A 23,233-nucleotide genomic window follows, 5' to 3' on the forward strand; every position below is an offset into this window, starting at 1 on the left:
TTTGTGAATAACTCTTGTTGACTTTTGTGGGAGCCTCACACTCCTTCCAGTGACAGAATTTGGATGTGAAAGAAAACTGTTGGAATAATACCAGAGCACTTTTTAAGTGTGCTGGGGTTTTGTTTAATTCTGGTATAACATGATCATTAAGACATTTTACAGCAATGTATTTTGCTGTCGGTCTGTTTTTTTCACACTGTTGTATATGATTATCAGAAAGTTCTTATTCTTTCAGCCATGAGTTCATAAAATAAGTACTCTGGATGGCTGTGTGCCCTTTGCTGGATCACTACTCTACTGGGTGACCTTAACTGCCTTTTGTGATGAGAGACCCAAACTTTACTTATACCAGTGTTGATAAAGGGGTGTGGGTTTTTTTTAGGAAACAAAGGCCAGATTTTCTTGGTGTCTGCTAATACCACCATCTGACTCTCAGTCTCCAGCAGCAGAAAACCAATACGAGGGGGGTGAAGGATTGCGCAGAGTAAGGTTCTCACAGCTGAGAGTCTGGTTGAGGAGCTGATCCAATGGAAAACTTGGGGGTTCAGCAGCTAGCAGAGAGGCCTGCTCTTCCCAGGCTTGATTTTTCTCTCCTCTTGGTCCCTTGGTTTGCACTTCCCTGCACCATTGGAGCTGAAATGAATTCTAGTATCTTACCGAATATCTAACATTCATATGGTTTGGGTTCCTCAGATTCCGTGGCTGAAGTTCACTTATAAACTGAAGAATTTTGTTCTATATAATTAAAAGCTTACACCAGTTCGTCAGATAATGCATGTTTGAAATACTGGGGAATGAACTGCATATTTATCTTTCACTTTTTCTTCCTGTGAATGGTATGTGCCGCCTATATTTTGTAGTAACATCCAAGATTATTCTGACAGAAGTCAGTGAAAATAGCTTTAACGCTTTGTTTCCTTGGCACATTTGTCAGGCTGTGTGTGTAGTCAGTTTCACTGCCCTTTTTAGTCAGTTTGTCAGTTTCTTTCGGGTTGAGAGGAACAGATAATAGGTAAAATTTTTATAAGGCATTTTAAAGAAAAAACTCAGAATGCTCTCTTTGAAAGGGTGCCCTGTCAAAAGAATTCATTTTAATTTGCCAATTTTAAAAGAATGCAAGTTGACTGTGTCCCTTGGATGTCAGTTTTGTTTAATTTTGGCATGTCCCTAATGGAAAGCTCTCGCAGCCATTGAGTTTAATTTACCATTTTTATTCTTTGAAATATAGTCAGGTTAGTTTCTTATCTATAGTGGGAATAACTTGGGGGTAGGTGTGGAATTTCTCACTTTGAACATTTAAGTAGAACTTGAAAAATTAGTTTTGGTGTTTAAAATTACTAACAGTTTAAGTTAAAAACATTTCTAGATGGTGTAAACAGTGCATTTCCAAGTTATTTAGGAATTAATGTTGAGCAGTAAACTGAAAGCAAGCCTTTTTTTAATCCTAAATTTGTTTGTTTTTTCTAGGGATACTGTTGGTTTGGTAGTGTTCTTTAATGGAGGTTTTTGCTGTTTGCAGCTGCTAATATACATTTCCCAACTGTAAATAGTCAGAAGCATCAGGAGTGGAAAAGCTACTCTGCAAATCATATCAGTGAATAATGCCAAATCCTAAACCCAGTTACTGGGCAGGGGAGAGCACAATTACTTGGTATATTCAGGAGCAATCATGGGGGGAAGGCCCTCTTCATAAGGTAGATTTTAACTAGCATCTTTTTGTCTGTGTTTGAACCAGTCCTAGGCAGAGGACCAATAGATATTCTATTTCTAACAAACAAATTTGTCAGAGACAAACTTCCCTTGTAATGTCAGAGGGAACCATTTTTAACAGGAAAATTGGAGCCCCAGAGTCTGTGAAAACATAACCCTCTCCTCAGTAACCTAGTCTGTAACTAACAGGGTTTACTTCAAGGAAGGAATAATCAATGCAAGTAGATGGAACTTAAAAACAGGATCTTTGTTTCCTATTAAATGTTTGCAGTAATAAATGGAAAGGCAGAAACGAAATTGCTATACCAGTAAAATTTTCTCTAAATATAATTGTTTTTCAGTGCTTTCTGTTCAGATTGGATTTCGTTGGTGAATAGGTCTATAATGATAAATACATATCTAAGTGATTTAAAAATTAAGTATGATATATCTCACACAGGACTGGTTCCAAGCATCTTAACGTATATTGTACCTTTTGAAAAAGGTACATTATCCATGTATAAACCAAAAATGAGTTCTTACAGGGTTCAGTCACCTGCTTGCCATCCTGGGAATTAGGTCCAGCCAGGCCTTGTTCCCTCCCCTGGTGGTGTCTCTTCCTTTGTCCTCTCACCCTGTGGACCCCTCTCACTCCAGGAACCGCAGCCTCCTCTTCATGACTCGCCCCTCCAGCCAGTTGACCATACTTGTTTTCCCCCGCTTCTGGGTTATCAAAGTCCCTCTTGACAAATGGGTTCAGGCAGTTTTCTTGCTCACTGCCCTGCTGGTGCCACTTCATCAGTGGTTGGTAGGGGGACCTGGGTGTGCTCTTTACTCCGGGTCCTGGCTCAGGGGCCCTGTCATCGGCAGCCAAGGTTTGACCTATCCCATACCTTGCTGCTTTCCCCCTGAGCCTTGTCCTACCTTCCAAGCCCCCCCCCCCCCCACCAGGTTTGTCAGCCTCCCAATTCCCTCTTCCCAGGGCGTGACTTTGGACTATCCTCTATAGTCCAAACCACACCTCCCTTCACGCAGGGAGTCACTACAAACTACTTCCATGCAGTCCCCTCTGTTGCCAGCTTCCTGGATTATATAGGCCCCACCTGTTCCTGCCCAGTTGAGCTCCCTGTCTCCTCCAGGTGCAGCCTGGGCACTTAATTGGCTCACTTAGCCATCTTAACCCTCCCAGGCCTTTCATTGGGTGAACACTCCATCACAGGGTTGTTTCTGGTTCACTGTTTATGTGCATTACTGTTTTTACTCCTTAGATTTTCTAATGCAATTATCCTAAAAATTAGGATTTTAACTGAACCTATAATGGCCCACAGCAGAAATTTTGCAGCCTGTTTCCCAAACTGCAACTTGCATTTGCCTGCGACATTTATAGTTTTGCTTCCCAGAACAGTACTGTAGAAAGATCATATATCTTATGTCTATTTTTAAATCTACCTGCTAAAAGTCTTGGCAGAGCATATAGCAACTTTGTAGCTACTGCAGTTATTTCAGAAATAGCACTTTGTCATCAGAAATGATTTGCTGCTTTTTTATCCTTCACTTTCTATTGTGTTGTATTCAGTGATGTCGTATTGTATGACACAACATCATAATCCAGTTGTCCACTTCTGAGCCACACTACAGCCCCTGGGAATTTCAAGTACTATATCCACCCGTTAGTGCCCCTGTGAACTTTTGAGGTTCTACAATTTAATTTTCCTCTCTTCTAAAATGTTTCTCTGCCCTGTTGCTGTGTGAAAGACCCACACACACACACACACACGAAAACTGACCATACAGGGCAAACAGTGAAACTGGCTATATACAGGGCTGGTGCAGTCACAAATTAAAAACTCTGGAAACGATAGAGAAATTGTTACTCTGAACTTTCAGTTGTAGTGATCTTAGATGTACTTAATATTCAATGTAAAAAAACAAACAAAAAACACTTGTGTGCTTAAACTGAAAGTGCCCTTTTAAAATGGCATTAGAACAGACTTTATTTTTACTGTTAATTTTCAATAAAGTGTGTGTCTGGTTCTTGAAGAAAGGAAGTAATGGCATTCCACAAGTAGTAATTTAAAGATAAATGTTATCCAGTTATCGTATGTATTGGAAATAAACTTTGAAAATGGTAAGCATAGCATGCTAAAACTATAAAGGAGCTTGAAATGGATCTGGAAGCAAAAATCTCAGATTTCATTACATTTTAATCAAATGCTCATAGAATTACTTTTGACAATATTGGTTATAAAATTGTTAGGCAACACACAAAACATCAAAACAGTGTTGATAACAATGTGTATTTTTAACACTCTATTCTGACCTCAACAAATCCTCTTAAAATATCAAATTTCTATATTAGTATAAAATATTTTGGAAGTCTTGCTATTAATGTGTAAAAAGTAGTAACATAGTTAGTAAAACTAAGAAAATACATATTCAAATAGTGGTGTTTTTTTAAGTGTCTCAACAGATGAAATAAATTCTCCAGTGTCTCCTTACAGATGGCAGGTAAATATGTGCATGTAAAACTGTAGAACCCTTATTAGCCCTTGATAATCATTTTATCCACGGATGTACTAGTGGTGTAGCATAACTTGCATAGTGTTTGTGTTCAAATATGTATTTGTTTGCAGATACCAGTAAATGTATGTACATAATTGTGGTTGCAAATGTAAAGGTAATCTAAAAATGTCCCTCTTAATAATGCAAGCTTCATTTTTTTTCTCCAAATAACACTTATATTAATTTAAGATCTTTGTTCTGCTTCTAAGGCATTATGGGTCTTAATTTTGCCCTACTTTATTCTTCTATAATTTCTTTGTGTTGTGTGTATCAGGTTTTCTGTTTTCTCAGTTTTTAAATAGTCCTTACGTTGCAGATCAGGGATGGGCAACCTGGGGCTCCGGAGCCACATGCGGCTCTTCAGAAGTTAAGATGCGGCTCCTTGTCTAGGCACCGACTCCGGGGCTGGAGCTATAGGCGCCAACTTTCCAATGTGCCGGGGGGTGCTCACTGCTCAATCCCTGGCTCTGCCACAGACCCTGCCCCCACGCCACCCCTTCCCTGAGCCTGCCATGCCCTTGCCCCTCTCTCCTCTTCCCTCCCCCAAGCCCAGCCTCCTGCATGCCATGAAACAGCTGATTGGGAGGTGTGGGGAGGGCTGCTAGGGGGTGGGTGGTGCTGGGGGGGTGGGGCGGGCTGAGGGGGGCTGCTGACATATTACTGTGGCTCTTTGGCAACGTAGCCTGGTAAATTCTGGCTCCTTCTCAGGCTCAGGTTGGCCACCCCTGTTATAGATCTCTTGTTGTTTTTATGCCTAAGTAGGAAACACATCAAAGTGCTGTGAAATGTTTGTGATCAAACTCAAAATGTTTGGTTGTAGATTTTAATTCAGTGTTTGTTTTACGTTCATTTTATGGTGCCCTTAGGTGGTAATACAAAAACAGCTTTAGAAATGTAGATTGATTTATATACATTGTCCTTGTAGGTAAATATTTCCTTTTGAATCATCTTCCTTTATATTTAGTGGATATGAAAACATTTAATTATTTAAATTCACTGATCTTTTATGAATAAGCCTTTTATTGTCTCCATCAAATTATTATATTAATTTACTTGTTGTAAAGATGGATATTTGTATAGTGCCATCTATTGCATAAATTTCACTGTAGGTCAAAATCCCAAGAAAATGCTTTTTAAAAAAAGAATATCAGTGGATAACTGACCTGATGTGTAAAATTACACACACCTCCATTTGCGTGCACAGTGACTCGCTGCGTGCTCAAATACGGTAATCACACATGAATAGCTGGTCACAAGTCTACCTTTCTATTTGCATGCCTATTAGTGGTAAGTGTATACAATTTCAGCACATGTCTAATTTGTGAAAATCAGGCCCAGCATGAATAATGAAGAAAGCTGTGGTTTAAAAAATGATTAAGTAACAATTTAAGGCCATCGTTAAACTTATACCCTCTCCCATATATAACTTATTTTAGAATCTTGAAATGTAAGAAGTGCTGTTTGTAGAAGTGACCTGTACCAGAGATTGGTGAAATTACAGTGCTGCAAAATTGAAGTGTAACAGAGGCAAACAAGGCCCAAGAAAAATAGTATTTTTAGTTAAACCAACTTTTCTGTTCAAATTTACCTCTGTAATATAATTTGTGTCCTCATAATCCATGCTAATGCTTAATGTTTAAATCCTTGCTGTCTAAAACCATTGTTGAAATTTGCAGCCACTAGAAAATCAAAAGGATTTGACAGATGAGCAGCACTGGCCAGAAACACAGCCTGTTATCTGGCAGAATGAAGAGAGGAGAAGGAGCAAACAAGTTAGAAAGGAATATTTCAAGGTATTATATCCTTATTTTTTCATTTGCTGCTCTTTTTGCTCTTTGAAGAACTGATGTTTCTAGGAAGACAATGTATTTAGCTTAATTGTCACCAGACTGGTGTGATGCAAACTGATAAATTTATCTTCTGGTTCATGCTCTGCTGCAATTTATAGAAGTAAATGTGTGTGTATCATCTAATTAAATACATATTAACAAACACTATTTTGAAATACTGTGTTTTAGCATGAAATATTAAAATACTATGGGCTTTATTTCTCATTTGCAAGATACACAGGTGGGTTTCTTGGGTAACTAAATGAAGGGGCTTTCTCTTCTAACTTGCATGTGAGCTATATTCTCCGTTTGGTTCAATCCTGTTAGATTAATACATATGCTTCCAGGACAATTTGAGAGTGCAGGAAAACTGGAAACATTTGGCTGAGTGAGGAAATGCTTATTATTCCTCTTACCTTCAACAGAAAATGTAAACTTAAATCTGTGTTCTGAAGGCAGAGAATAAAACCTAACCTAGAATCCTTCCAAACATCCATCATTTCTTCTCCTCTTCCCCACGCCTCAGGCTTAAAACCACAAAAAAATATTCAAAACTATTTTAAACAAATGTTTATGCTCAATTTGGTATTTTTGCAGAGTCTGAGAAAGATGTATAGTACATCTTAAATCAGTTGCCATATCCTAGTACAGTATGCTAATATCATCCTTACCTGGTTGATTTAGTAACTGTCTTACTGCTCTAACGTGAGGGTGAGAGAGAGGAAATACTCTGAAATTGTTTCCCTTTGTTTGCAATGTGCACGAACGGTCACAAGATGTCAGTGTCTGCATGATGCAAAACAGGCACAAGATCACAGGCAACAGAGCAGGCGTCAGTTTTTCCCCCCAACTTCTGGAGATAGTTGTGGTGTTTTTTGAGAAGTTTCAGATTAGCCCTACTAGCTGTAAAGGGGTGACCGCTTTACCAGTGTGACAGCAGGTCTAAATAAACTGAATCCAATAGCACATTTCTTCTTTGAGTGCCAGTGCCTCTGTATATTCAACTGTGAATACATATGTGCTCCATCCTCCTGAAACCGGAGAATTATTGCAAATAGTGTCCGTCAGTCCACACCTGTGCCCCTGTGCTCCACGCTGAGGATATAAGGGGTGAGGCTGACAGACCGCCTCTTTCTTAGCACCGCATGGCCTGAGGCAGAATCCTCCAATGTCCAGAGCTGATACTTCGTTATAATCTTTCCAATCTCCCAGCATGGGACTTAGATTATGCCTAGGATACCAGGTTTCAAAAACCATGTCTCCTCCCCTTGCTCCTTTTTTGGCCAGCAACGATAACCATTACTGCCTCGGAGAAGCTCATATCTCCATTAAATGCAATATCTGCTGTGCTTTTCTGCGATATCTTTGGCTTCGGAAGCACCTTATGGAGTACAGCAAGGCTCCAGTCAGGCCCAGGCTGGGGAGACCTCCCGGTACATCATCCAGAATTGGCAACGAGTGTGTCCCCTAGTACTATATGTGACTCTCTGGAGCAGAGAGGGGGACAGGTAAGGACTCTTTGGCTGGGCCCCCTGGTGAGAGTAAGGGGTGCGCTCAAACATAAAAGCAGATCCTCTCTTAGATCTTCTAGGAGGGGAGATCCCTCCCCACCCCTGTCCGTGGAAGAAGGGGAAGATCAGCAGGATCCATTGGTACCACTGGTTCTGACAGGGATATTGTCCTTTGCTCTTGATGAGGTGGATGCCCCAGCCTCTCCCTCTCCACTGGACAATCATAGACTGTTCCAGGAGCTGTTAAGGAGAGAGGTAGAACAGCTCAAAATCTCCTTAGAAGAAGTCCAGGATTTTCAGCATACGTTCCTGAGTATCCCGCAGTCGGCAGGCTCTGGTTGGGTTGCTCTCCCAGTAAATGAAGCCATGCTAGGGAAATACACATAAACTAGGGAAATATTAAAGAAAAAATACAATATACATAAACTAGGGAAATACAGTCTTGATGGAGCTATTATAAGGTTATAAGATAATGGAGCTATTACAAGGTTCATAACTGGTTGGAAAATCATTTCCAGAGACTAGTTATTCACAGTCAAGCTGGAAGGGCATATCAGTTTGCAGTAGGACACATCACAGAGTATGAAAAATGTACCCAAACTAAGGGCAGTATATATAATATATATGTGTGTGTGTGTGTGTGTGTGTGTATATATGTGTGTATATGTATATATATACACACACAACATTACCCTCACATAATACATTGAGAACAATAAGGGTAGGGATCTGTCTGAGAATCAGAACTCATCTCCTTGTGGTGTTTAGACTAAAGCCTTGTCTACACCTAAAAGCCTTGTCAATATAGCTATATCAGCAAAACCTTCCCAGTGCAGACACAGTTATACTGGCCAAAAAGGGCTTTTGCCAGTCTGGCTTATATCAGTTTGGTGAACAAAGCAAACTATACCAGCAAAAGCACTTTTTTAATGCTATAACGGTGTCTACGCTAGTTCCAGTGATATGTAGCCTGTTAATCCACCCTCTCTTACCCCGTTGTACCAGAGAAAGCTAGGTCAGCCGTGTATGTGTGTATCACCTTTGAATTTGTGCTTAACTTATATAGCAGCATACTTCCATACAGTGGTCTGTGCCCGTTTTGTCCTGTTCTTCTGTGCACATGTAGTTGATTCCATTCTGTATACTTGATTTCCTGATGTCTTTTTACATTATTTCAGTGTGTGTGTGCTCTAAAGAATGAGAGTATGGTAGGTGACAGCTATGTCTATATGCTTGTCGATACTTATTGAACTGTGGAGTTCAGCGTTCTGAACTGTTTTGTACTGGTGGGCTGCTGTGCAATATGTTACCTGAGTAGAGCCTCGTAGTGCTTTGGTTTACATCACTGCACATATGGATGTGCTTTCCGTCATATGTCTCATATGAGATCTCATGTTGGCATTACTGTCAAGAGTGAAAAGGGCTTTTCTTTCTCACTGCAACACATCCTGGCTATACGTTTCTGCATTTCGTAACTAACCATCACATTGTCATTCTGGATAGAATTCTTTGCATGGTTAAATCAGTGGCCTCCTCAGAAAAGATTTTTATTTGCTCAGCCATTGTGGTGTCATCTGTAAAGTGATTGTGGCTGTGAAAACTATGATGACTATAATAGTATATGGCTACTGAACACCATCTCTCTGAGAAGATGGTGTTGTGGAGATACCTCATTGATCTTACTCATCTTCTTTCTGTGTGGTCCGCTACCTATGTGAATGGAATCTGGCTTTTTCAAGGCACTAGTTGCACACAGTACTTCCTAGTTTGGTATTTTGCAATTGTAGGATTATTTCTTCATGTACTTTTTTTTGCTTTCCATTCACATTTGCTTTTTGGCAGGTTTAACCATTTGTATGGCCCTTAGCTGAAATGACCATCAAAATTGCAAAAATTATATTGAGAAAAATTTTTAATAGAATAAAACATACAGTGAATAGTTAGTCAATATTTCTTTTTGTTTTGTGCTTTCAGTGTGGCCTCAGATCTCATTTAATATACACCATTCAAACCCAGGTCCAATACAAAATAATTAATTTTCTGTTGGGTGTTTCCTGTGATTCTGTCGTCATAGTATCTGAGTGTTTCTCAAACTTGGTTGAATTTAGCTTCACAATATGCCTGAGAGGTTAGGTGGTATTATTATTCTAATTTTACAGTTGGGGGATTTAAGCATAGAGAGATTAAAGCCAAAATTGTCATCTCCTCTAATTTTGGATGCCCAACTTAAAACACCGAGGTTCTGATTTTTCAGCATACTTTGTACTTCGATAGGACTATATATGTTCAAAGTATAGTTCCAGTTGACTTCAGTTGCAGCTGTGTGTGCTGAACACTTCTGCAAATTAGAACCATTTATAGCTGAAATTAATATTAGTATATATCAGACTGAGGTAGACACCTAACATGGGAAAACTTCAGCTCAAATTGATATAGCTCTTGGGTGGGGCTGGAAATGCTGTTATTAAGGTTGCTCTACCATTGCTATTATAAGACCCTGTTTTCAGTAGCTTATAACTTGGGCCAAATTTTTAACGGTCAGGCTGTAATTTTCCATGCCGGGTGTCTTCCGTAAACTGGTGTGTGTGTGTGTGTGGGGGGGGGGGGTTGTTTTTTTTAATTGTAACTAAAATGTTTATCATTTCAAAGAACGTTGCTTTGCCCATGTTATAAAATTCTGGTGACCCTTTCTTTAAAAAATCTCTAGTGCTCCTGCTCTGGAATAGGGACTTGACATTTGACAGGATGGTGGCCTTTGTGTCCAGGATGTGCCTTTTGCTGTCCCCTTGAAAATCTACCCAAATTTGGCCAAATTATAAGCCTTTGAAAAATTGCAGTTCACACATGCTCAGTAGAGACATCTTAAATTTTAGCAGCGAGAAGCTCCAAAGGTGATCTCTGCACTGGGCATGCTCCAGCCTAGGGCTGAGCAGGAGTTTCCCTGCAACTGCAATTATGGGTTGCTGCAGACTGTGCTGGGTCTAGGTCTGAGTGCCTGAGCTAAGAACAGGGATGCAGTCTTCTGTTTCCTCATATGACCCATTCCTCATTCAGTGCATAGGATGGTCCCCATGGGGATGAACCAGGATTGTCTAGTAAAGGAAGCTATTGTCTGTAGTCCCAGGCTTCATTTGTTCCAGAAGTTTAGAGGTGTGTAGTGAGTGAGGCAGAAGACTGCAGAAAGAATGGTTTCATAATTAAGGCAATTGAATTCTGCCCTTAATAATTTAATGGTTTTCGGCGTTTGACCTGCAGGATACCTAGTTTCTCTGTGACGGCCACTTTGAACCTAGACAGATTTGTCAGAACATTATAAGAGCATATACATAGACTTTCCTTATTAGAGTGGGTGCAACATTCACTAGTGTACAACGTTTTCCCAGCGACCTCGGAATATGCAATGCCTTTTATTTTAGTAACATGACCTCTCCTCCATACTGGCAGGGAGGTCACTATTCTAGCTCATTGTGAGTGAGGGATTCCCAGAGGCACTAGGAAACTGAACATTATGCTATGACCTGTCCAAGCCAGTCTTTGGACTCTCATTGATTCTTTGTTTCCCCATCCTTATGAAGGAGTAATGGGGAGATGGGGTCCCACGACTTCCATAAGGGCTGGGTGGACCCGGCCATCTAGGAGATTGGTTACAGTTCCCTATGTGGTAATGGCCAATGCTGGCCCTGCTCTCCAACAACTTTTCTTCAATTCCTTTATTTTTGGTACCCTTAACAGGCTGATGAATTCTTAACCCAGGTATTTTGTTATATCCAATGAGGTGGATACAGAGTGTGGCAGATCCTTTAAGCTATATAGGATTAGTCGACTGGCCCTATTAGTATTTAATCCTCCCTTTCACATGGCACGCTACTTGCATCCTTCATCATGCGCCACAGGGGCAGCAGGAATTCCCTCACAGTTACCCTTCAGTCCTTCTTCCTGTTCACCTGTGGAGACATTGTTAGTATTGGCAAGCACTGGTTCAAACAGTGATACATCCCATACACAGGAAATACCTGCACTCCGGTGTCATGGGCTAGGATCATTTTCAATATCGAGTACTTCCTTTTGACCTCTCTTCAGCCCCAGAGGCGTTCTTAAAGCTTTTAGTGGTATTGTCAGATCTTGGCTGCATGTGTGTGTTCTTTCAGGGTGCTGTCCCAGCTCTGCGCAGATAGTGGACACAGCAGACCTAGATAGAACTGCTCAATAAGACCACAAGACTTGGTTTAGTAGCGAAGGCACATGGCCAGGTTTATTACCAACGAATCATGGTCCTAGGTCCCCGGATCAATGTCTGCAGTTACACTAGCACCTGGATGCCCATGACAATGGACCAGCTCATCAGTGGTGGGACTTTCCACTGCCCCCTAAGCCAGAGAAAGATGCTCCCTCTAAAGATCAATCTTTATACACCAGTACAAACAAGTTGTGTGATGCCCCTCAGACGTCGTTAGTTACTGCTCCCTGATGTGGTTTACCACCCATTACCTTATACAGGTTGGTTCGATCAAAACATCTTTGTTCATCGCACTGTCATCCTGACCTTATCTCTAAGAGGAGGTCAGTGTATCCTTGCAACATCTTCGGGGAGTGTGTTCCTACCATACATGGTGTAGGGGTGTTCTGGTACCACCCTTCTGGGATGTGCTTGCGTGAGTGTCCTGTGCTTAGCACTTAGGAGTGTATATGTTTCTGCAATACCAGCCCTGTTCTTGCCAGGTTCTGTGAGCCTGCACACAGGCAGAGCCTGACTTCCGCTAACTTTGCTTTATATTAGCAAGGCTTGACCACTACTTTTGTTGAAGTCTTAGGCCTCGTATTGGGCTTCTGATACAAGGCCTCTTGTCTCAGGCTTTCTTTCTACTACAAGTGGTGGTGGCTGCTTATCTTCAGTAAGAAGCAGTTTTAGTCTTCCTGTATCCAGTCTTACAAAGCAGTGCTAATTTCCACCCAGACAGCTCTCTCCCTCTTCCAGAATTGGGTCTCCAGCTAAATGTAAAGAAGTCCAAGATATTCCTCTAGAGTTCTGATGCCTTATCAAGGGTAAATCAATCAGAATCACTTACAGATAATGTCGCTTGCATGTTCTATATCAGCAAACAGAAAGGAGCAATATCCCCTTCCCAGTACCCCGAAGCTATAAAATTATGGAACTGCTGTATAGCCAATCGGATTCAGATATCAGCTGCTTTCCTGGAGTCCAAAATGTCAAAGCCTGTTGCTCAGCAGGCACTCCTCCCAGGACTACGAATGGGAGTTGGACTCTCCAAATCCTTCATGGAATATTTCAGAGATGGGAACTTCCACAGATGGATCTGTTCACCACATCCACCAACAGGAAGTTTCCCTTATTCTGCTGAAGAGGAGGCCTAAGTCGCCTCTCTTTGGGAGACACCTTTCTGCTTCCTTGGACAGAGGACTTGTTCTACACATTCACTCCAACACTACTAATGCTAAGAGTGATGAACAAGATCAGGCAAAACAAGACCAGGGTTATCCTTGTAGTACCGACCTGACCGACACAAGTTTGGTATCTTTACCTGCTTCACCTATGTATCCAACTGGTGCTCAAGCTTCCAATGGTCCCTCAACTCCTCTCCCAGGATGCAGGTCATATGCTTCACCTCCACCTACAGGTCCTCCATCTCCAGGCATGGCTCCTAGTTGGTTCATGGGATTAGAATCCAGCTTCTTGACAGGAGTACAAATATTATTAAACAGTAAAAGGGAGTTAACGCTAATTATTTACCTTCAGAAATGGAAGAGGTTCAACAGTTGGTGTCACCATCACTGCCTGAAACTTCTCCTCCATCAGCCATGTTCAATTATCTGCTGGATTTAACAAATCAGGCGTATCACTTAGCTCTATTAAAGTTCATCTCACTGCAGTATCAGCTGTTCATTCCCCTCTCGAGGTATTTTCTGTTTTTGTGCACCCAATGTCATCGAGATTTATTAAGGTCTGGGTAATCTTTACCCACAGGTTAAGGATCCTGCTCAGACTTCAAATCTCAACTGGGTACTTAGATACCTTATGGGACCTCCGTTTTAATCTATGGCGACCTGCTCCTTGCTTCACTTATCTATGAAGATGGCCTTTCTAGTAGATATCACGTCAGCCCTCAGGGTTGGAGAAATTGGAGTCTTGATGGTAGACCCCCACACAATATTTTTCAAGGACAAGGTCTCTGTGACTGCACCCAAAGTTCTTACCTGAGATGCTGTCGAATTTCCGTCTTAACCAGTGTTTTTTCCTAAACCACATAAATCTCAGCAGGAGCTTTCCCTTCAAATGTTGTTTGTCTGATGTACGTTGGCCTTTTATATGGATAAGACTAAACAATTTCGGAAATCACCTAGACTCTTTATCTCCATTGCTTAAAGGTCAAAGAAGTACATGATCTCTTCATGGAGACTACTGAGATGGATTTCTGGCTGTATTAGTGCTTGGTATGATGCAGCTGGTGCTTTGCCTCCCCAAAGGACTGTAGCAAACTCTACAAGATCACAAGCAACTTCCACAGCATTACTCAAAAATATTCCAGCATCTGAGATCTGCAGAGCTGCTTCATGGGCTTCAGTGCATACCTTTGTCAACCCTATGCATTAGTCCACGCCATCAGATCTGATGCAGCACTTGGTTCTGCTGTACTGTCTTCGGTCTTGGACTTGATTCCGAAGCTCGCTCCCTCCTAGTAAGCATACTGCTTGGGTGTCACCTGAAGTGGAGCACCCATAAGGACACTACTCAAAGAAGTAATTATGCAGTAACTGTAGTTCTTCAAGATATGTGTCCCTATGGGTGCTTCACTACTGCCTTCCTTCCGCTCTGCTTCAAACTGTTCTTGTTAGTCATTCAGATACAGAAGAATTGAGGGCAGTTTGCCTGTATAGCCCTATATGCCCTCAGAGTGTGGCACGAGGTTGTATAGAGGGCATGAGCGGGCCAAATGGACACTGCTAATGGAAAATCTCTGATCAAGGGCTGGAGAGGTGCATGTGCACCTGATGTGAAGCACCCATAGGGACATGCCTCTCAAAGAACCACTGTTACTTCACAAGGTGAGTAACCTTTTGTTTTTACTTCTGCAGCACTGCGAGCTTGGCAGCAGCCCTGTTACATAGGTAAGTAATGTGGATGGACAAAGGTAAATAACGTGACCTGCTTGGGATCACGTCAGGAGTCAGTGGCAGTCAGGACTAGAAAGTGCTAACTCCCAGCCCCGAGCCCTTCACTATTTAAAAACGTTTACTGAATGATGCCTATCTGGCAATTTGACTGATAGAGATTCCATTTGATACAAATGAAACCCATGTTTCCTGTTTAAAAAACAAAACTTGTTTCTGTTTTGCAGTATAAGTCTTCCAGAAAGAGTTCAAGTGGAAATGAAAATGATGAGGTGAGACATGATAGTGATGATAAATACTTCAGAAAATTTTTGTTTGTATTACTGTAGCACCTAGGAACGTAGTCATGGACCAGGATCATGCTGTGCTAGGTGCTGTAGAAACATAACAAAGAGACTGTCCATGCCCCCAAAGACCTTACAATCTAAGTATAAAGCAAGAGACAATCTAAGTATAAAGCAAACAGTTCCATACAGACAGATGGGAACACAAGGAAACAATGAGACAATGAAGCCTGTGGGGGATTTTTACACTTTAGTACCAGTATAGTACCGAACTAGTAATAGTTCAGATATTAAATTAAACAAAGGCAATATATACACTGCTATATATATACTGTACACAATCTTAGGTACTTCAGATGAAGTGACTCTTCCACAAAAAGCCTGTTAATATTTCCTTATGCTATTATTTCCATAGCATCCATCAGCATGAAATGCTAATACTAGGGCTGTCGAGATTAAAAAAATTAATTGTGATTAATCACACGATTAATCACGCTGTTAATAATAGAATGCCATTTGTTTAAATATTTTTGGATGTTTTCTACATTTTGAAATATTGATTTCAGTTACAACACGGAATACAAAGTGTGCAGTGCTCACTTTATATTTTTTATTACAAATATTTGCACCATGAAAAACAAAAAATAGTATTTTTCAATTCACCTACTACAAGTACTGTAGTGCAATCTCTTTATCATGAAAGTTGAACTTACAAATGTAGAATTATGTACAAAAAAACTGCATTCAAAAACAAAACAATGTAAAACTTTAGAGCCTGCAAGTCCACTCAGTCCTATTTCTTGTTCAGCCAATCGCACAGACAATTTTGTTTACATTTGCAGGAGATAATGCTGCCTACTTCTTGTTTACAATGTCACCTGAAAGTGAGAACAGGCGTTCGCATGGCACTGTTGTAGCCGGCATTGCAAGATATTTACGTGCCAGATGCACTAAAGTTTCATATGTCCCTTGATGCTTCAACCACCCTTCCAGAAGACATGCATCCATGCTGATGACAGGTTCTGCTCAGTAATGATCCAAAGCAGTGCAGACCAACGCATGTCTATTTTCATTATCTGAGTCAGATGCCACCAGGAGAAGGTTGATTTTCTTTTTCGGTTGTTCGGGTTGTGCAGTTTCCACATCAGAGTGTTGCTCTTTTAAGACTTCTGAAAGTATGCTCCACATCTCATCCCTCTTAGATTTGAAAGGCACTTCAGATTCTTAAACCTTCGGACAAGTGCTGTAGCTATCTTTAGAAATCTCACATTGGTACCTTCTTTGCATTTTGTCAAATCTGCAGTGAAAGTGTTCTTAAAACAATGTACTGGGTCATCATCCAAGACTGCTAGAACATGAAATATATGGCAGAATGCAGATAAAACAGGGCAGGAGATGTACAATTCTCCCCCATAGAGTTCACTCACAAATTTAATTAACGCATTATTTTTTTAACGAGCATCATCAGCATGGAAGCAAGTCATCTGAAATGGTGGCCAAAGCATGAAGGGGCATATGAATGTTTAGCATATCTGGCGCATAGATACCTTGTAATGCCGGCTACAAAAGTGCCATGCAAATGCCTGCTCTCACTTTCAGGTGGCATTGTAAATAAGAAGTGGGCAGCATTATCTTCTGTAAATGTAAACAAACTTGTTTCTCTTAGTGATTGCTTGAACAAGAAGTAGGACTGAGTGGACTTGTGGGCTGTAAAATTTTACACTGTTTTGTTTTCGAGTGCAGTTATGTAACCAAAAAAAAAAAATCTACATTTGTAAGTTGCACTTTCACAATATAGAGAGTACTTGTATGAGGTGAATTGAAAAATACTGTTTTTATCATTTTTACAGTGCAAATATTTGTAATAAAAATAATATGAAGTGAGCACTGTGCACTTTGTATTGTGTTGTAATAGAAATCAATATATTTGAATATGTAGAAAAACATCCAAAATATTTAATAAATTGGTATTCTATTGTTTAACAGCGCAATTAAAATAGCGATTAATCGCCATTAACTTTTTACTTAATCATGTGAGTTAACTGTGATTTAATTGACAGCTCTAGCTAATACCATATTCATTCATGCTTAGCATTTGAAAGTCTGGAATATTGTAACGGTAGAGTTAATGTTATTTTTGAAATTCATTTTTTTACCCTCATTTTTTTTGTCTTGTCTTTTGTTTCTTGTTGGAAATATTTAAAGCGAAACCACTGGCAAACCATAATGTTGTCCGTTACCTTTCCATTTGCAAGGTCAGGGTGGCTGAAATATTCTTCCTTTACCTTTTTTTGTCCTTTAACAATGTGGAAACACAAAAAGCAATCCTTTGGATTGTTCGCAGTTACCAGTTCAACTGCTATAGTTACTCAAGTGTGAATTAGTAGATGCATCTAAAGTTAAAATCTGGAGAAAATTTGTTCTATAGTGTAGAAAAAGCTGGATCTCAAAGAAAGATCCAGTGACAACTTGAATGCTATTTTTGTGACCATCTTTAAAGGAAAACTGCAGTAACTAGTTCTAATCTTTTCCGAAATAACGTTTATAGATAAAGGTCGGCTCTGTGATTTAAACATTTTACAACTAAATGAAAGGACTTTATTTTAAAATAACGTTAGCTTGAAAATGAAATATATCAAATTGAAATGTATTTAATGAATAATAGACTTACACATTTTACCGTGTATTGAGGTGTTCAAGATAAAGATGTTTTACAACAGGAAATACCCTTTGTCAAATTATGGCTGTTGTACATGTGTATTGAGTTGATTTGTAATTTTTTTGATGTAGTCACTACCACTTTGCCTGACGCTTGAGGAAAAAATGTTGCATGTCATGTCTTTTGTATGCATTTTCATAATTTCATATTATACCTATTCAAAATCATAACTTTCATTTTATAATTTCATCTCTTTGATTTCTTTTTAGCAAGACAGTGATAATACTAATGTGTCCCCACAGTCTCCTGTATCATCTGAGGTACAAGTTTGTTTGGTTTTTTTTTCTTTCAGTGAACATTTTCTGTATGTGCTAATTTGTTTTCATTGTGGTTCACTGTGCAAAAACATGTAACTCGTGGACAAACCAGAAAATGTTCATCAATAGGCTTTGCTTTGAAAGAGGAATTGAAATATTGTGCAGTTGTGAAATCATTTAAAAGCAGAAATAAGTAGGAATCAAGGACAGATTCCTTGTTAACTTCCTTAACTTGTCCTGCCTCCACTACCATCAAATCTCACTCCCTCTGATTTTTTTTTTAAAAGGTTGGTGTATAAGAAAGCAGCATTTGTTTTCTGCCTCTCTTATTGTAGCTGGTGAAAATAGCTACTTTAGAAGAGAGAAATCATAGCTATCATATTGAACAGAGACAGTGTGTTAGCTACCTACATGTGTAACATTTCAGAGTTTTAAAAACAAGTTATGGTTTAGGACCTAGAGGAGCCAGAATTGTGAAAGGCCCCCCTCTAGTTTAAGGGGTTTCATCCCCACAGTCGTGACTCCCTTATGCAGTCGTGACTCCCTTTTACCTGGGCAGTGTGGTTCTCTGGCTGTTTGAAGGTTAGGAAGGAAAACGCTTTGTGGCCTGCCCATGTTGTTTCCCTGGCTGTCAGCTGCATTACAGTACTGACCCAAGAAAAAAGCCACCCAATGAAGCTGAAGGTTTCCACCCACTGTCAGAGGGGGATCACAAGGGTGTGGCATGAGGAAGAAGTCTCCTGTATACAGTGGAGGGGGCTGGGAGACGATTCCAAGCACATCGGGGATCTGAAGCACATCAGGAGACTGAGGAGTTAGTTTCCGTTCGCCACCTTTTGGGATGGGAAAGGCCACTGTCCCAGCTGCTGAAAGTAATTTCTTCTTGAAAACAGAAAGATAATCCCTCCTGGGTCTATTTTCCGCCCCCCCACCCCCATTTGAGCTGCAAAGGGTGTCCACACCAGATCTTGGTTTGTACTGTCCCAGCAGAGGAGAGACAGCCTTGGATTAGTGGCTGTCTACCTACAAGCTGCTCATTCTACAATAACCTACCCATGCTGTCATTTCCCATTGTTCTGTAAGTGGTTCTGGCCTTGCTTGCACACACAAGTAGCACCAAGTTAACTAGCATTGGCTTTTATAGAGATTTAGTTACATTATCCACACAAAGGCTGGGATCACACTCAGTGTTCACAGCTAGCTTATAAATGTGTCCACGCAGAGGCTTGCACTAGTTTAAGTTGATTTAAAAACAGATTTGAGTTAAACTTTTGCCACTTTTGTGCCTAGAAGAGGCTTATGTCTTTCTCTCGTCTGCGGATGGTGAGTCTTCATTCGCTGCTTTCTTATTTTAATGTCTTCCCCGTCATTATAGCTTTTCAATTAAGTTAAAGCAGGTTCTCATGTTCTGTAAATATGATCAAAATAAACATTGTCATCATGGAAACAAAAGTTTAGGGTGTGAAAACTTTTTTTTTTAATTTTTCATCAAGAATTGGAGAAAATTGCAGAAAACTTGATATATTCTCTCTCTTTAACAGGACTATGAAAGGACAGACAGTAACTCTCACGGTCCATTTGGTCTCAAACCAAGATCAGGTAAGGTGGTGGTTTCTAATACAGTATGCCACAGCACATCTTGCTTCCCCCATTGGAGCTGAAGATTGGGATAGCAGAGATGTGATGCTGGGACTCTTTGGAACAAATAGAAGGGGAGGGGCCACTACATAGTACAGTGCCCACGCTTGACTTCTGGCAAGTGCACAGTTGGAAGAGGCGTGGCTAGCTACTCTGACAAGCTCATAACTGCACTGTCCTGAAATTGCAGTTATTTGCTACATTGATTTCTAGAGCCCTGCGCAGATCAGCAAAAATGGTCCGAATATCCGCAGATGCAGATATCCGGGGATATAAAGCAAATATCTGCGGATTTGCAGGGCTCTGTTGATTTCTCTTTTGTGTCTTTGGCCATCCTCTGAGTTGGGGGGGGAACAATGCAGAACGGCCTTTGGCAATCAATGGTTGGGAGTTTCACAGAGGGGCAGGCTCTTGTCCATTGAAATAATATGTGGGGTTTCAGAGTTTGCCAAACATCATTAAGCTCAGCACATTGAGGCTGCCATACCCTTGCCACTTCCAGAGAGCTGCTAACTCCTCGTAAAAGATTATTTAAAGCAGACCTTAATTTTCTGAAGACTAGGAAGCAAGGCTACACATTTTTAGTTAGTGTTATTTTCTGAGATTTGCATCAGTCATATGCATGTTCTGTATTAACTAGTTAAAGTATAGTTAAGAAATACCGCCTTGGCCAAACAATGAGGAATTTCACTTGAACATGTGGGAGTTTCTGAGCTCATTAGGAAAAGCTTGCTGTACCTCTGTACAGTATGCATTAGGTCAATCTTTGCTATCTTAACAAATTTGTTCTTGTTTAAACTAGCTTGTAAGCATTCAGTATCAAAATGCATTCTGCAGTTGGTCATTTATTGTATCTCTGTGGACGGATCACTCTCATGTACAGTGTGTTATAAAAAGAGTTCCACCTTTTAAGAAGTTTATGCTTTGGATATTTCCATAGACTCAGTGGTTAAGACGAGAATACACATTTTTTATGTGTAGAATGCAGTGTTGGCATTAGGAACAAGTTACATAAAATACTCACTATTGGGGATGTCTAGATTCTTTCCTCCTCTTTCAATGTGTTTTCACAAGAATTAAACTTAAAAGTGTAATAAGTTACAATATTTCTAAATATTATGAAAATTCTTCCAAGTTAAACACTGCAAAGATATTGGTATTTGCAAGTATGAGGATAATCAAATAGTCACCTGCAAAGGTTTTTGATAGTGGAGAGTGATAAAACCAAATGCAAACTAGAATGCTTAACGTTGTCCTTTCCATTGCAGCAGTGCAGCATTATGAAGGTTTGGTCAATAAGAAAATTCATAGTCGTAACTTGTGGGTTCATAAACTTTCTCCCATGACCTACTTTTAAATATTTATTTTAATAATTTATGGTTTTTAAAAAATTCAGGGAGTTCCTTCCACAACAGTTTTATGCTGGGCTACAGTAAAAAGCTATAAGAATAGATATTTTCTAAAACCAGTATGGTATAACCTGTCAAAAACGAAAGGATAGTTGTGTACCCAGACAGATTTGCTACCTACCTAATTTCCAGGCACAAATGCAGACATTTGAAGGAAGAGCCAATGTGCTTCCCTTTAACACCTAGAGACTACATGTTGCTGCTAGCCCATTGAGCCTCACGCTATTGTAGTCACTTTATAGCATTGAAACATACTTATTCTGCTTAACATTTCAATAACTATGATCTTCTTCTTTTATCTTTACTGATGGATTTTTTTTTCCATAGTGGGGGTGTTCCAAATATTGACAACTGTCTGTTTTATCACAGCTTTCAACCGTTCCTCTCGCCAGGACTATGGGGTAGTGGACCCTGGATTTACAATGAGGAGGAAAATGGAGCATTTAAGGGAAGAAAGGGAACAAATAAGACATCTTCGCAATGTATGTGCCCATGACTTGCTGTTTAGGCTCAAACTGATGGGGCCACACCCTTGTTTGCTTACTTTTCTTTGCACCACCAGCATGTACTTGTTATAAAACCTGTCTACGTGTCCCAGGCAGTGCAAGGGTGATAACCGCAGTATTGTAACTCCGCTTTAGGAGGTTGTAGGTAACACATCGCTCCTACCAGGGTAGGAAAGGGGGTGCAGCTGGGATACCCCTACACCATGTGAATCTGGGCCATACGTTTGGCCCTTGAGAGCCAAATGCTGTTGTAACATGGCACAAAGAGAATGGTACCCACCTCTTGACTAGTGAGCTGTACATTCTGGCATGTATCTGAAGAGTTGGCCCTGGGTTTTGAATCATCATCCCTGAATCATCAGACATGCTTTGGGGGAAGGACCTTAGCTGAAAAGAGTGTGAATAATGCCATGTTGGATCTAAATTTCAGTGTTTTGAAGAAATGTTTTCCTATATGCCTCTATTCAGAAAATCATTTTGTAAGTTACATTCTTAATTATTTAAAAAAGGTTAACTTTTTTTTATGCAGCTACTAAATAATGGTTAAATAACAGAAACTTAGAACAGTCAGTTCTTCTTGATGATGTGTTAGTTATATTTTTAATTCATCCTCAGATTCCCAGCTGCACGTCATCAGAGGCTGCACACATGTAAAGAGCACATGATGTACAGAAATGTTACTTAAACACTGAATCCATATCCTATATAATACCATGATAGCAGCTCATCTCCTGCTGTAGTAGCAATTTGCTCATGTCCAGTTAAGCTGTTTAGGAGAAGCTCAGCTCCTAAGATGATTAATCTAGTGTGCTTCCTGCCCCTTTTTCCATGAAGGCTTGTAATTTGTGTGGTGAATAGCACTTCTTCCTTCCTCCGACTCTCTTGCTACACAAGTGTAGGTACTTCCATCCCTCACCACTCCATTATCACTTGTCGGATGGCTGACACCCCACCTCTGCAAAATATGTTTTCAATCCAACCATCTCTGGGTGTGTCTGTGTGGGTATGACCCCCAGAGTAGAAGAAGAATAGCATGTACTATGGGCTCTTCTGTTTTACAGAATCTTGAATCGAGGTTGAAAGTCATTTTGCCCGATGACATTGGAGCAGCATTGATGGATGGGGTTGTTCTTTGCCATCTAGCCAATCACATAAGGCCACGTTCTGTTGCAAGTATTCATGTACCATCACCAGCAGTGGTGAGTCAGCTCTACATCCTTTTTATTCTATCTGAAGTGAAAGCAAACTGTTGGAATTCAGCACTAGAAAACTGTGAATTATCTTCGCTATTTTAAATGGTTATATTATCAATTTTCATTTTATTTCAGGATGCAATAAACAAGTATTTGGTGCTACATTAAGGCTCAAGGGTTTAGCAGTCTGTTATGTACTATGTCCTTAAATTAGTTTTCTAACTTTGCTTGTTTCTAATACAACTGTTACTGAATTTGCATCATAATTATAAAGTCCTTTTATAAATGCGTAACAAAGATCTAACATCCTATCTTTACAGCCTAAACTCAGTATGGCAAAGTGCAGAAGAAATGTTGAAAACTTTCTTGATGCTTGTAAAAAATTGGGCGTGCCACAGGTATACTAATCACTTTATTGATTAATATACTTATTAATAATCACAGACAGGATATGTCAGCATTTACTTTTCTGGGTTATCTAGAAAGCCTAGAGCAGTGAAATAGGAAT

The 23,233-nt window shown here is 40.1% G+C and overlaps 1 protein-coding gene across 1 annotated transcript in view; it reads left to right on the top strand.

Moving 5' to 3' along the window:
• LRCH2 (leucine rich repeats and calponin homology domain containing 2) overlaps positions 1 to 23,233 on the top strand; it is a 50,693-nt gene that overhangs the window by 24,673 nt on the left and 2,787 nt on the right. The window contains exons 14-21 of the mRNA XM_077825572.1: positions 4,149 to 4,197; positions 5,928 to 6,044; positions 14,947 to 14,991; positions 17,932 to 17,982; positions 19,521 to 19,578; positions 21,396 to 21,508; positions 22,594 to 22,731; positions 23,046 to 23,123. Coding sequence (XP_077681698.1) covers positions 4,149 to 4,197; positions 5,928 to 6,044; positions 14,947 to 14,991; positions 17,932 to 17,982; positions 19,521 to 19,578; positions 21,396 to 21,508; positions 22,594 to 22,731; positions 23,046 to 23,123 — 649 coding nt within the window. The remainder of the gene's footprint in view (positions 1 to 4,148; positions 4,198 to 5,927; positions 6,045 to 14,946; positions 14,992 to 17,931; positions 17,983 to 19,520; positions 19,579 to 21,395; positions 21,509 to 22,593; positions 22,732 to 23,045; positions 23,124 to 23,233) is intronic.

This window comes from Eretmochelys imbricata, chromosome 9 (assembly GCF_965152235.1).
Source record: "Eretmochelys imbricata isolate rEreImb1 chromosome 9, rEreImb1.hap1, whole genome shotgun sequence".
NCBI lineage: Eukaryota > Metazoa > Chordata > Testudines > Cheloniidae > Eretmochelys > Eretmochelys imbricata.